General features: G+C 39.0%; 1 protein-coding gene across 1 annotated transcript in view; it reads left to right on the forward strand.

Moving 5' to 3' along the window:
- LOC149459484 (uncharacterized) overlaps nt 1-8,999 on the forward strand; it is a 33,736-nt gene extending 24,737 nt beyond the window's left edge. The window contains exons 4-5 of the mRNA XM_089681030.1: nt 4,685-4,863; nt 8,780-8,999. Of these exons, the coding sequence (XP_089537156.1) occupies nt 4,685-4,863; nt 8,780-8,999 (399 nt within the window). The remainder of the gene's footprint in view (nt 1-4,684; nt 4,864-8,779) is intronic.
- The last annotated feature ends 6,347 nt before the right edge of the window (nt 9,000-15,346 follow it).

A 15,346-nucleotide genomic window follows, 5' to 3' on the forward strand; every position in this document is an offset into this window, starting at 1 on the left:
AAAGAGTATTATAGTGGCCTGTATATTATCACACCCCAGGACATGTTTAAAAAAACGGAAACAGTAAATAGAGGGAAAAGAAAGTTATACCTAGAGGACGCAGGCCTACCGAAATTAGGAGAAATACAACTGAACTCTTTAGAGGAAGAAATAGCGTTAAAAAGTATGGCGGGAGGGAAAAGTCCGGGTCCGGACAGATATACGGTAAAATATTATAAAAAATATAAAGAGCTTTTAATACCCAAGATGAAGATCTATATGAACGCCTTGGGGAACGGGTTGGAGATGAGGGGAGAATCTTTACAGGCCAATATAGTACTGATACAGAAGGAGGATAAAGACCCCTCGCAATGTGCAAGTTATCGACCAATAGCGTTATTGAATGTAGACACTAAAATATTTGCAAAGATGCTGGCAAAAAGACTAAAAGAACTGATGCCGGAGTGGATACACAGAGATCAGGTGGGGTTTGTCCCGGGAAGAGAGGGTAGAGATAATGCTTTGAGATCACTGTTGCTCATCCAGGAAGGTAAAAAAGGAAAAACCCCAATGATGCTGATGTCGATAGATGCTGAGAAGGCATTCGACAGAGTAAGTTGGGGTTTTATGATGGATACCCTGGAAGCGCTAGGATTGGGAGATAGAATGAGAGGGTGGATTGGAGAGTTATATAGAGGGCCTACCACCACCATAATGGTAAATGGAGGAAGATCAGAGCAGTTAAAGATGTCAAATGGTACAAGACACACAAAAGGGGGTGGAGCCTGAACATGGCGGCACGAGAGAGTGTGCTGTAAGCACTCCTCGTTAGCCTCCCCCGTATATCCTCCCTAGGTGTCTCCCACAGAGAGACCAGCTGCACCGGAGGGTGAGCGGAGACTCACCCGGTTGAAGAGGGAAGTATTGGTGGCGAACAAAAAAGGAGGGTTGTGAAAAGAGATTCACAGAAAAGCGGCTACATAATGAACAGAACGTGACACTAAGGGAATAATTTCCAAAAATTATGCTTTATTACACACAAATGAATATGACATATGGGCATTCGCCCTGGTTTACCATCACCTCAGTATGAGACAATACACACAGACCTAAAACCATTTAAAATGACACAAAGACCGGTCTAAATGTATGTGTAGCAGGGAAAATGGCTACATGAGTCTAGTGTCCCTGCAACACAAACACACAGGTGAACACTTCCCCAAGGAGGTGTATCCAAAAATTATGGCATGGGCATACCATAATAGAGGATATAAGGGATTAAACAGTAACCATAATGGCAAATCCCTATCAACAAATCCAAAAAATTATGCTGTAGATATATATATCACATGTATGCAATGGAGCAAGCACAATATGCGTCAAAAAGGAGAGTAGCAGGCCTCAGGCCTGTATGAAGGAAGACATAAATGTCAAATATATTGTACAATACATTTCTGTGCCGGCACAAGTGGTTGGGGCCCATTCATCTGTAATATAGATAGCTGTTTCCTAGAGCTCTTGAATGGGAATATGCCCCATTTATTTCCAGGATGGAAGAAAAGATGCACACAGCAGCACTCTGCTTAAAATGGTTTCTTCACCACTACACGTGGACTATACACCACTTTTTGTAGGAAAAAACAAGACACATCCCAAAGACTCTTCTGCCTGTTGAAATACATATGGTATGTCTTGTTTCCTATACAAAGCACCATGATGTCCCCATCCTGTAGTGAAACAAACAATATGTGGGAAGTCACTGACAGAGCTCACACTCTATAGAAGATATATAGGTCATATAGATCACAGAGGACCAAATATCTAATGTCCTGCAACAATCCACTCACCACCTGTGCTATGGATAACGGGAATGAAAGAGAAATCCTTCATAGGTACTGCCATACAGGGCCAAGGCGGCCAAGGAACCACCGCTGACATCCGCCGATATACCGCGGGTTCCAGCCCCTTCTCGGCGCTTGTGCTGCTTAGGCTTGCCTCATGGCTTGTGAAGATGGCTTCCTCCTTATGGGTCAGCGTGCGTTCCACCTAGTGCGCATGACCGGAAGTGACGTATCTGACGTATGACGTCAACGCGTTTCGCCGATGGGCGTATCTCACTCAGCTTCGTCAGGACCAATGAAACAACCGCATTTCAATTTCCTATTTATAGTGGGTAAAGACCCACCCATTTATGCAAAAAGCCAACCTGCAGTTATTCCTAATGGAAGAAAGAAAGGGCTAAATACTTAGCACAGCTGCTGGTCATTATTGAATATAATTAAAAAACAGATATCCGGAGACAACAGAGAGGGGAGAGACTTTAGCAATTTTGACGATGCATATATTGATCAAAAAATCATGAATTAAATATATTCGTCAACTAAAGCACCCATCACATTCTAACCAGAAGGTGGCGATATTAATCAGAGAATCTACAAGTCTATCCACTGAGTCAAATTATCAAAGAAACCCCTCTGAATTACCATAATATACCACAAGATGGCAATATAACCTGAAAATTCTCATTAAGGGTCACTTCAACAGAAATACCCCAATTTTTAAATATCCATCCTATGGTATGATTATTATTAAAGAAAAAAGGTACAAAGAGAGAAATTAGCTCAAAATACCGTCCTGATACATATGGTTTGGAGCTATATTTAAACTCATAACTTGAGATCATCCATATTGTTTTAGTTGTTTCCATATACATACATACTTTTTAAGGATTTAAGTGACATATTAGTGAAAACAAAAATCCCACAAATTAACCACCACATGGCAATAATAAAGTACATGGCTATAGCTATTTTTCCAAAAATACTTGGAGATCACATTCCACATTTAACCCCTTAGGGTGCAATGTATCAAGTTTATATATCCAATATTTTTCTTTTTTAAGCAGTTCTCTGTCAAAATCACCTCTCCTCTGTGGAAAGTGCAGTGCATAGAAACCTTTCACTTTCGTACCATCCAGTTTGCCTCCATGATATTTAAAGTAATGTTGGGCAAGATTACTATCAGGTTCATTAGATCTAATATCTCTAAGATGTTCACCTATTCGTACTTTAAGTTGTCTTTTGGTCTTACCTACATACATCTTTTTACAGGGGCAGGTTAAGATGTATAATACTCTTACTGTAGAGCAATTTATGAGACTCTGAATTTTATAATGAGTATTATTTCCTGAATCATGAAAGGAATCCGTGCGATCCACATATTTGCAAATTTGACATTTTCCACATTTAAACATCCCTTTAGTACGTGATTTTAACCATGTTGTTTGTTTTAATGGTTGATAATCTGAGTGAATGAGAAGATCACCAAGATTTGGTGCTCTTCTCGCTACCATCTGGGGGCGTTCGCCTACAATCTTACTCAATCTGGGGCATTGAGTCAAAATCTTCCAATGTTTTTCTAATATCAATTTTACATCTTGCCATTGGGCTCCAAATTGGGTTATCATTCTAACAGGTTGATCACTCAAATTGGCCTTCACATCCTTTTTAGAGGATAATAAATCCTCGCGGTCAGTTTGATATGCCCGTCTCCGAGCATTTCTAATTTGGGAATGGGAATATCCTCTTTCCCTAAATCTTCTATAGAGGTCCTGGGCCTCCATCCTAAAGTCATTGATATTTGAACAATTTCTCCGACATCTCAAAAACTGTCCCACTGGAATCCCTGAAATCAGTGAACGCGGATGATAACTTCTTGCCTCCAATAGGGTGTTGGCGGCAGTGGGTTTTCTATATGTCTTTGTAAGAAGTCTTCCATTTTCAACTCTAATCTCCAGATCTAGAAAAGAGATACATCTTTCATCAAATATATATGTAAGTCCAATGTTAAAGGAGTTCTGATTAAGCTCTCCCAAAAACAATTTTAATTCCTCAGATGTTCCTCGCCATACAAGGAACACATCATCTATATATCTTAACCAGATCTGGACATTTGCAAGAAATCTTGATGATCTAAATACAACCCGCTCCTCCCAAAACCCTAAATGGAGACATGCATAGGCCGGAGCCCACGGTGCTCCCATACTGGTACCCCTAGTCTGTTGATAAAAGGTATTATTAAATTGAAAAAAATTATGTTTTAATGCAAATTCCAATAGCTCACTGATAAACTCATTCTGTCCCCCCGACGTAGGATATGTTCTGTCAAGAAAATAAGAGACTGATCTCACACCACATTCATGTGGGATAGAGGTGTAAAGTGATTCCACATCTATACCCACTAGAATGGCATCATCATTGATAATCATATTCTCAATTTTCGCCAACACATCTTTAGTATCCCTTACATAGGAGGGAAGATTAGGGACCATGTCTTTAAGAAACAAATCTATATATTTCCCTGTTTTATCTAGGGGGCCATTAATGGCTGAAACAATAGGTCTACCCGGAGGATTTTCCTGATTTTTGTGTATTTTGGGGATAATGTAGAAAGTAGGGTGATTAAATTCTTCAGTTCTCAAATACTCATATTCCTTTCTAGTTAACAGACCAGCTTCCTTTCCTAATGTTAAGATGGAATTTAATTTTTTAACCACCATATGAAAAGGATTTGTAGTCACTTTCCTATATGTGGATGAATCACTCAATAAGCGTTTCACTTCCCTAACATAATTTTGTTCATTCAAAATCACTACATTACCCCCTTTGTCACTTCTCTTAATAACAATATCCTTGGTCTCTTTTAGATATCTCTCATAGAGGAAAATGAGGATGGTGATGAAAGTGATATTGATCTTGATAATTGTAGTGATATAATTAGAAAGGTTGATCTGAACATTAGATCAACGAAAATGCCGAAAATTCGTTCCAATATGAGGATATCGACGTTTCTAGACTTTGTTGCTGATGATTTGAAAAATCTTGAGTGGAAAATGCCAATTGGTGATAACCTTACCAAAAAAGAAAGGAAAGCCCTTAAAGAACTAAAAGAGACCAAGGATATTGTTATTAAGAGAAGTGACAAAGGGGGTAATGTAGTGATTTTGAATGAACAAAATTATGTTAGGGAAGTGAAACGCTTATTGAGTGATTCATCCACATATAGGAAAGTGACTACGAATCCTTTTCATATGGTGGTTAAAAAATTAAATTCCATCTTAACATTAGGAAAGGAAGCTGGTCTGTTAACTAGAAAGGAATATGAGTATTTGAGAACTGAAGAATTTAATCACCCTACTTTCTACATTATCCCCAAAATACACAAAAATCAGGAAAATCCTCCGGGTAGACCTATTGTTTCAGCCATTAATGGCCCCCTAGATAAAACAGGGAAATATATAGATTTGTTTCTTAAAGACATGGTCCCTAATCTTCCCTCCTATGTAAGGGATACTAAAGATGTGTTGGCGAAAATTGAGAATATGATTATCAATGATGATGCCATTCTAGTGGGTATAGATGTGGAATCACTTTACACCTCTATCCCACATGAATGTGGTGTGAGATCAGTCTCTTATTTTCTTGACAGAACATATCCTACGTCGGGGGGACAGAATGAGTTTATCAGTGAGCTATTGGAATTTGCATTAAAACATAATTTTTTTCAATTTAATAATACCTTTTATCAACAGACTAGGGGTACCAGTATGGGAGCACCGTGGGCTCCGGCCTATGCATGTCTCCATTTAGGGTTTTGGGAGGAGCGGGTTGTATTTAGATCATCAAGATTTCTTGCAAATGTCCAGATCTGGTTAAGATATATAGATGATGTGTTCCTTGTATGGCGAGGAACATCTGAGGAATTAAAATTGTTTTTGGGAGAGCTTAATCAGAACTCCTTTAACATTGGACTTACATATATATTTGATGAAAGATGTATCTCTTTTCTAGATCTGGAGATTAGAGTTGAAAATGGAAGACTTCTTACAAAGACATATAGAAAACCCACTGCCGCCAACACCCTATTGGAGGCAAGAAGTTATCATCCGCGTTCACTGATTTCAGGGATTCCAGTGGGACAGTTTTTGAGATGTCGGAGAAATTGTTCAAATATCAATGACTTTAGGATGGAGGCCCAGGACCTCTATAGAAGATTTAGGGAAAGAGGATATTCCCATTCCCAAATTAGAAATGCTCGGAGACGGGCATATCAAACTGACCGCGAGGATTTATTATCCTCTAAAAAGGATGTGAAGGCCAATTTGAGTGATCAACCTGTTAGAATGATAACCCAATTTGGAGCCCAATGGCAAGATGTAAAATTGATATTAGAAAAACATTGGAAGATTTTGACTCAATGCCCCAGATTGAGTAAGATTGTAGGCGAACGCCCCCAGATGGTAGCGAGAAGAGCACCAAATCTTGGTGATCTTCTCATTCACTCAGATTATCAACCATTAAAACAAACAACATGGTTAAAATCACGTACTAAAGGGATGTTTAAATGTGGAAAATGTCAAATTTGCAAATATGTGGATCGCACGGATTCCTTTCATGATTCAGGAAATAATACTCATTATAAAATTCAGAGTCTCATAAATTGCTCTACAGTAAGAGTATTATACATCTTAACCTGCCCCTGTAAAAAGATGTATGTAGGTAAGACCAAAAGACAACTTAAAGTACGAATAGGTGAACATCTTAGAGATATTAGATCTAATGAACCTGATAGTAATCTTGCCCAACATTACTTTAAATATCATGGAGGCAAACTGGATGGTACGAAAGTGAAAGGTTTCTATGCACTGCACTTTCCACAGAGGAGAGGTGATTTTGACAGAGAACTGCTTAAAAAAGAAAAATATTGGATATATAAACTTGATACATTGCACCCTAAGGGGTTAAATGTGGAATGTGATCTCCAAGTATTTTTGGAAAAATAGCTATAGCCATGTACTTTATTATTGCCATGTGGTGGTTAATTTGTGGGATTTTTGTTTTCACTAATATGTCACTTAAATCCTTAAAAAGTATGTATGTATATGGAAACAACTAAAACAATATGGATGATCTCAAGTTATGAGTTTAAATATAGCTCCAAACCATATGTATCAGGACGGTATTTTGAGCTAATTTCTCTCTTTGTACCTTTTTTCTTTAATAATAATCATACCATAGGATGGATATTTAAAAATTGGGGTATTTCTGTTGAAGTGACCCTTAATGAGAATTTTCAGGTTATATTGCCATCTTGTGGTATATTATGGTAATTCAGAGGGGTTTCTTTGATAATTTGACTCAGTGGATAGACTTGTAGATTCTCTGATTAATATCGCCACCTTCTGGTTAGAATGTGATGGGTGCTTTAGTTGACGAATATATTTAATTCATGATTTTTTGATCAATATATGCATCGTCAAAATTGCTAAAGTCTCTCCCCTCTCTGTTGTCTCCGGATATCTGTTTTTTAATTATATTCAATAATGACCAGCAGCTGTGCTAAGTATTTAGCCCTTTCTTTCTTCCATTAGGAATAACTGCAGGTTGGCTTTTTGCATAAATGGGTGGGTCTTTACCCACTATAAATAGGAAATTGAAATGCGGTTGTTTCATTGGTCCTGACGAAGCTGAGTGAGATACGCCCATCGGCGAAACGCGTTGACGTCATACGTCAGATACGTCACTTCCGGTCATGCGCACTAGGTGGAACGCACGCTGACCCATAAGGAGGAAGCCATCTTCACAAGCCATGAGGCAAGCCTAAGCAGCACAAGCGCCGAGAAGGGGCTGGAACCCGCGGTATATCGGCGGATGTCAGCGGTGGTTCCTTGGCCGCCTTGGCCCTGTATGGCAGTACCTATGAAGGATTTCTCTTTCATTCCCGTTATCCATAGCACAGGTGGTGAGTGGATTGTTGCAGGACATTAGATATTTGGTCCTCTGTGATCTATATGACCTATATATCTTCTATAGAGTGTGAGCTCTGTCAGTGACTTCCCACATATTGTTTGTTTCACTACAGGATGGGGACATCATGGTTCTTTGTATAGGAAACAAGACATACCATATGTATTTCAACAGGCAGAAGAGTCTTTGGGATGTGTCTTGTTTTTTCCTACAAAAAGTGGTGTATAGTCCACGTGTAGTGGTGAAGAAACCATTTTAAGCAGAGTGCTGCTGTGTGCATCTTTTCTTCCATCCTGGAAATAAATGGGGCATATTCCCATTCAAGAGCTCTAGGAAACAGCTATCTATATTACAGATGAATGGGCCCCAACCACTTGTGCCGGCACAGGAATGTATTGTACAATATATTTGACATTTATGTCTTCCTTCATACAGGCCTGAGGCCTGCTACTCTCCTTTTTGACGCATATTGTGCTTGCTCCATTGCATACATGTGATATATATATCTACAGCATAATTTTTTGGATTTGTTGATAGGGATTTGCCATTATGGTTACTGTTTAATCCCTTATATCCTCTATTATGGTATGCCCATGGCATAATTTTTGGATACACCTCCTTGGGGAAGTGTTCACCTGTGTGTTTGTGTTGCAGGGACACTAGACTCATGTAGCCATTTTCCCTGCTACACATACATTTAGACCGGTCTTTGTGTCATTTTAAATGGTTTTAGGTCTGTGTGTATTGTCTCATACTGAGGTGATGGTAAACCAGGGCGAATGCCCATATGTCATATTCATTTGTGTGTAATAAAGCATAATTTTTGGAAATTATTCCCTTAGTGTCACGTTCTGTTCATTATGTAGCCGCTTTTCTGTGAATCTCTTTTCACAACCCTCCTTTTTTGTATGCCTCTTTTGGCTACTGAATGGAGACCATACATTGGGTGACACGTTAATGTATTTAATAACCTCTTTAATAACTATCTTAATAAGTATTGGTGGCGAGCCTGGAGCCTGGCGGGATCCCGGAGAGAGACGACCGGGAGGTCCACTGGGAACCCTCGCGGCGGCTGCAGTGGAGGAGCAGGAGCAGGGTTGCCAGGGAGACGGACGCAGCGGCGAAGACACGTGGGCAGCCGCAAAGGAGCCCTGGGAGCTTCAGGAGGAGAGACTGCTTGTCAGCTTGACGCTCCAACACTCGGCATCTGGGTGAGCTGGTGGACTGGTGGAGGGGGGGAATGCAGCCATACTACCTCCAAACTACACCATTCCCAACTTCAAATCCCCTCAAATCCTCCAATTGACATATCAGCAGCATAAATATATATATAAAAAAGAGACCCATAGGAATCCCCCTAAGAGAGCACGGCTACAGGAGAGGACTGTATTGAGAAAGACACTCCAACGTGGAGGGTGAGTGATAACTGTGTTAACTGTGGGATTTTCTTGCAACTCTTTATGCATTATTTATAAACTGGATTTATGTTCTTGAACCTGTTTTATATTGGATCTCCTTGTGCCTCTAAAAAAAAAAAAAAAAAAAAAAAGACATTTTATCAAGCATTGAGTCTGAAATAAGGATATAGGGGATTCCTAGGGAGGGTCTGAAGACCTGGAGAAGTGAAAGAGGAGCCTCGAAGTAAAAGTAAAGCATTAAAAATCAACATGAAAGGAAAAAATACTAAAGGGAGTGGGTCCAAGAGTTCCCAATCTAGTACGATTAAAAAGTATGTATCACAGGGAAATTTGACCCCAGAAAGAACGTTGGGAGTAAGTGAAAAAAGTGAGTTGGAAATAAGTCTGGATAACAGCCCGAGACTATCCCTGGGACCGGTATATAATAGTCAACAATTAAAGGAAGGGATTGAATCAAGAGATTTTGAAAGAGACCTGCAATTGCCTAATAAAAAGGAAATGGCGGAGATGTTCAAAAATCTGGAAAAATCAATAAAGCAAGAGATGGGGACAATTCGGGAAGAACTGCAGCAAATGTTAACTAGGGTGGAGGAAATGGAGGAAAAGGTTCAAATTCATTCCCAAGTTGTCCCAAAATTAGAGAAATGGATAAAAGAAGATAGAAAAGACTGCTTTTTATGATGGAAGAACAAGAAAACAGAGAAAGGAGAAATAATCTTAGAGTAAGAGGAGTCCCAGAGTTGACAAAGGGGGAAGATTTAAAAGAGCTAATCGACAAAATCTTGAGTTCCATAATGGAGAAAACAGACGTGGAGACGTTTAAATTGGATGGAGTCTATAGGATAGGAAAATATCAACAAGAAAAAAGATTAGAAAGACCAAGAGATTTAATTGTTAAATTCCATGACTTTGTAGATAAAGAAGAGATATGGAAAAAGATCAAAGGAAGAACAAGTATTTCATATGATGGGAAAGATATTCAAATTTTTGCAGATCTAACAGCAGAGACTCTGAGAAGAAAGAGATCACTGAAACCCCTATTAGAACTGATGAAAAAGCATAATGTGAAATACAGATGGGGCCGTGCAGTGAGTTTAATCGGTTGGAGAGATGGAATCACAGCAATATTAAGATTCCCAGAAGACATGGAAGATTTTTGTGATAAACTTGGTCTGCAGAGATTAGTGATACCGGGTTGGGAAGTGGAGGAGGGAGAGTTAAGTACTTTTGGTGAAGGAGAGTGGCAGCTGGTAAGAAGAGGAAACAGAGAGTCAATAGATAAGGGGACATCGGGGAGGAGGGGGGGAAGGTGAGCGGTCATGGGTGGAGCCGAACCCCTAGGGAGGGATCAGTGGAGGATCATGATCCAAAGGCAAAGGAGGCCTGGGGGGAGGGAGATGGAGGGGGGGGGGTGGAGGGGAGGGAGAGAATTGGGGAGGGAGTGGGCATAGAGGTTTTTAAAACTGACATCTTGTATGAAAGGAGAGGTATGGGGAAGGGGAAGAGGAAAGGAAAGGGTAAAATAGGAAGAAGACAAATAAAATATGGAGGTAATACGCTTTGTAACCCATAATGTAAATGGATTAAACTGCCCAGGTAAAAGATTTAGATTATACAGAGAATTACAACATAGAGAGGCCTCAGTCGTCTTTTTGCAGGAAACACATCTAGAGTTAAAAAAAAATATCAAGCTAAACTCTAGACAACACCCGACATGGCATTACGCAGACTCCCCAGTTAAGAGAGCTAAAGGTGTAGCTATAGGATTTGCAAGAAACGTTAGATTTGAACTGGAAGATAGAAAGACGGACCCGGAAGGGAGGTTTCTGTTCTTGAAAGGTAAACTACAGGACATAGAATGCACGCTTGTAAACATATATTGCCCGAATAAGAAGCCAGAGATATTTTTGAAAGGGGTAATGAGAAGATTGATGGACTTTGGAAAGGGATATCTAATAGTGGCGGGAGACTTTAATATATGTATGGATCCACAAATAGATACAACATCTAGAGCACAAAGAGGGGAAAATAGGTCCATGGGATTATTGAAAACGGTGATGAAAGAGTGCCAATTGGTGGATAGCTGGAGAATTGTTAATATGAGAGATAGAGATTATACTTTTTTCTCTAGTGTACATAGGACATACTCTAGATTGGACTATATTTTGGTGGACCATCAACTTGTTGAGGATCTGGTTAAAGTAAAAATAGAAGCAATAACTTTCTCGGACCATGCACCCGTAGTATTGGATTTAAGATGGGGAGGGAAGGTGTCAGGAGGCCTATCATGGAAGTTGAATGAGACACTCCTCATGGATCCAGATATTGACCGGAAGATCAGGGTAGAAATAGAGAGGTTCTTTGAGGAAAATGAAACAGGGGATGTATCACTAGCTACAGTGTGGGAGGCACATAAAGCATATGTAAGAGGAATCCTAATAGCAATTGGGGCAAGGAAAAAAAGGGAAAGACGAGAGAAGATCAGTGAGCTTTTGAAGGAAATAGCTGAGATGGAACTCCTACATAAAAATAACATAAGAAAAGATATAGAGCAAAGAGTGATAAAAAAGAGGGAAGAACTAGAGAAGGTAATGGAGGAAGAAAAAATGAGAACCTTTAATAAGATCAATGGTGAAAGATATAGATGGGGAGACAGATCAGGAAAATATCTGATGAGAGCCCTGAGGAAAAAGAAGAATAGGAACTATATAGATAAAATAAAAAACTCCAAGGGAGAGTTAGTCCACTCAACCAGAGACATTGCAAAGGTATTTAAAGATTACTACAGTAAATTATATAATATTGCCCCCAAGGATGACATAAATAAAGATAAAATGATAAATATTGAAAAAAGAAGGGATTATTTAAGAAATGCAGGATTACCAAAATTAAGTGAAGAACTATTAAACTCCTTAGAATCTGAAATCACACAGGAAGAACTAAACATAGCATTAAAAAGCTTTAAGACGGGGAAAAGTCCAGGCCCAGACGGGTATACTGTGAGATATTATAGAAAATATGGTGATTTACTGATACCCAAGCTCAAGAGATATATGGAGGTGTTGGGGGGAGAGATGGAGATAAGACAGGAATCCCTTCTGGCACAGGTGGTCTTAATACATAAGGAAGGTAAAGACATCACCCACTGTTCAAGTTATAGACCGATATCACTATTGAACGTAGATACGAAGCTGTATGCAAAAGTATTGGCGAATAGGTTAAGAGATCTGATGCCGGATTGGATACATGGAGATCAGGTGGGCTTTGTTAGAGGAAGGGAGGGTCGAGATAACGGGTTGAGATCCCTGATGCTTATACAGAAAAGTAAAACGGAAAAAAAAAACAGTAGTGCTGCTCTCGATAGATGCGGAGAAGGCGTTCGACAGGGTTAACTGCAGCTTTATGTTAGATACACTGGAGATCCTGGGATTGGGTAGTAGGATGAGAAAGTGGATTGGAAAGTTGTATGAAGGACCGGCTGCGATGGTAATGGTAAACGGAGAGAGATCAGAGACCTTTTCTATGTCAAATGGAACCAGACAGGGATGCCCACTTTCCCCACTGCTGTTTGTTTTATCATTGGAACCCCTGTTATCAACAATTAGGAAGAATATAGATATAAGGGGAATAAATGTTGGAAAGACAGAACATAAGATAGCCGCCTTCGTGGATGATTTATTATTCTATGTTGGAAACCCTAGAATAACACTTCCTAACTTAATGAAATCACTGAAGGAATATGGGGAAATGTCAAATCTAAAAATTAACCCGAGCAAAACAGAGATATTAAATATAAATCTTCCAAAGAGTGAAAAAGAAAATATACAGAGAGAATTTCCCTTTATATGGAAAGATAGAGAAATAAAGTATCTGGGAGTAAAACTCACTCCCTCACAGAAAAATCTTTATAAAGCTAATTATATCCCAATGTTAAACGAAATTAGAGAGGAATTGAGGAAAATGGGTAGTGGAAATCCTCCCTGGCTGGGTCGTATTAACCTGATAAAAATGGTAATTCTCCCGAAAATACTGTATAAATTTCAGATGATTCCCATTAATCTTCCAGAGGTGTATTTTAGGACAATTAAGCGAATGGTAACTAAATATATATGGAAAAATAAAAAACCTAGGATATCATATGAAGTGCTAAGCAGAAATAAAGAAAAGGGGGGGCTGGGAGTACCGGACTTTAAAAGATACCACAGGGCAGTCATTTTAGCAAGAATTTTTGACTGGATATATAATTCAAAGAGTAAACATTGGGTCACAATTGAAAATACACTTAGTAGAAAGGAGTTGGGTAGGAGTGTATGGGTGCCACCACAGTTTAGAGAATTTGAGGAGAACACGAGTATATACACGAGAATTGTAATAAGGGAGTGGGATAAAATGCACAAACAGAGGAAATGGGATTATAATTCACTATTAATGTCACTAAGAAATTCAGAGTTTTTCCCCCCAGGTAAAGAGGAAATTTCAGGTAGATGGATTATGAAGGAAGACGCTCAGTTAAGAGATGTAATGGAGGGGGTAAACTTAAGAACACTGGAGGATTTGAAAAGGGAAGAGGGAAGAATTTTCACTAGGATAGATATATGGAGATATAATCAACTGAAACAATTTGTGGAGAAATTGACGAAGCCCCTTAGAACTAGGAAAGAGTGGAATGAATTTGAGAAATACTTAGAAGACCGAGGTGATGGGAAACACAGCACTGCTAAAGCATATAAAGCTCTCACGGATTTAGATAGTAAGTTCAAATTAAAGTACATAGAAAAATGGGAAAAGGATTTAGGAGTGGAGTGGGAAGAGCACACACAGAGGAAAATATATAGAATGGTACACGAAAATATTAGTATGCGTGAGGTGGAAATGAATTTTAAATGTTTGACAAGGTGGTATATTACACCGGTGATAGAACACAAGTTGAGTGAGGAGAACCAACCCTGGTGTTGGCGAGGGTGTGGAGGGCTGGGCACGATATATCACATATGGTGGGAATGTTCAAAAATACAAGTATATTGGGAAAAAATTAGAAATCAAATCACGATTATCACTGGAATAGAGATAGGACTGGACCCTGAAACCTGTCTCTTTCATAACTCAATATTACCTGGAAATAAATATAAAGAACTGGGTATAATGTGTTACTTAAACGCAGCAAAAAGTCTGATTCCTAGGTTTTGGCGTAGGGTTGAGGTACCGAGGGAAGAGGATTGGATGAATAGAGTGGACCAGATTGCTAGAATGGAAAAACTTTATTATATGCAGGAAGATAGGATGGTGACATATCATATGAAATGGGGGAAATGGGAGGAGTTCAAAGTAAAGGTAAAGGAAGGTACTGAGTGAGTAAGTAAACATAAAGAAAAGGGAAAGAGAGGATAAGAAGAAAAGAAGAGAAAAGAGGAAAGGCCAAGGAAAAGGAGAAAATATAGCAATTAGCCTGTCTTTCTTTCTTCTTCTTTTCCAAGCCTCGGTATCCAGAGGATGTGAGATACAAGTCGATCAGATAGATGTCAGGGGTATATCGAAGCAGGGTGGGAGGTGGGAGGGTGGAAAGGATGGGGGTTAGGGGGAGAAAATGATATGAAATTAGTGTTTTATGAGATTTTGTAATGTTATATTTTTACATTATGGAAATGTGTATTGTTTTATTTGAAAAATAAATAAATATTTAAATTATAAAAAAATAAAAAATGGTACAAGACAGGGATGTCCACTGTCTCCATTGCTGTATGTGTTATCACTGGAGCCCTTGTTGTCTAGGATAAGGAAGAATATAGATATAAAAGGAATAAAGATAGGAGATTGAGAACATAAGGTTGTGGCGTATGCAGACGATCTGATGTTTTATGTTGGAAACCCCAGAACATCACTTCCAAATTTAATGAAAGCATTGAGGGAGTATGGAGAACTGTCAAACCTGAAAATTAACCCGACAAAGACTGAAATCTTAAATATAAACCTTAAAAATAGTGAAAAAGAAAAATTACAAGAGGAATTCCCTTTCCTCTGGAGAGATAAAGAGTTAAAATATTTAGGAATAAAACTATCAACCTCAACTAAGAACCTATATAAAGCCAGTTATATAGCATTATTAAATGAGATCAAGGAGGAGCTCAGGAGGGTGGGAAATGGAAA

The sequence above is a fragment of the Staurois parvus genome, unplaced genomic scaffold (assembly GCF_062004578.1).
Source record: "Staurois parvus isolate SC_StPar_1 unplaced genomic scaffold, SC_StPar_1.0 ptg000257l, whole genome shotgun sequence".
Lineage (NCBI taxonomy): Eukaryota > Metazoa > Chordata > Amphibia > Anura > Ranidae > Staurois > Staurois parvus.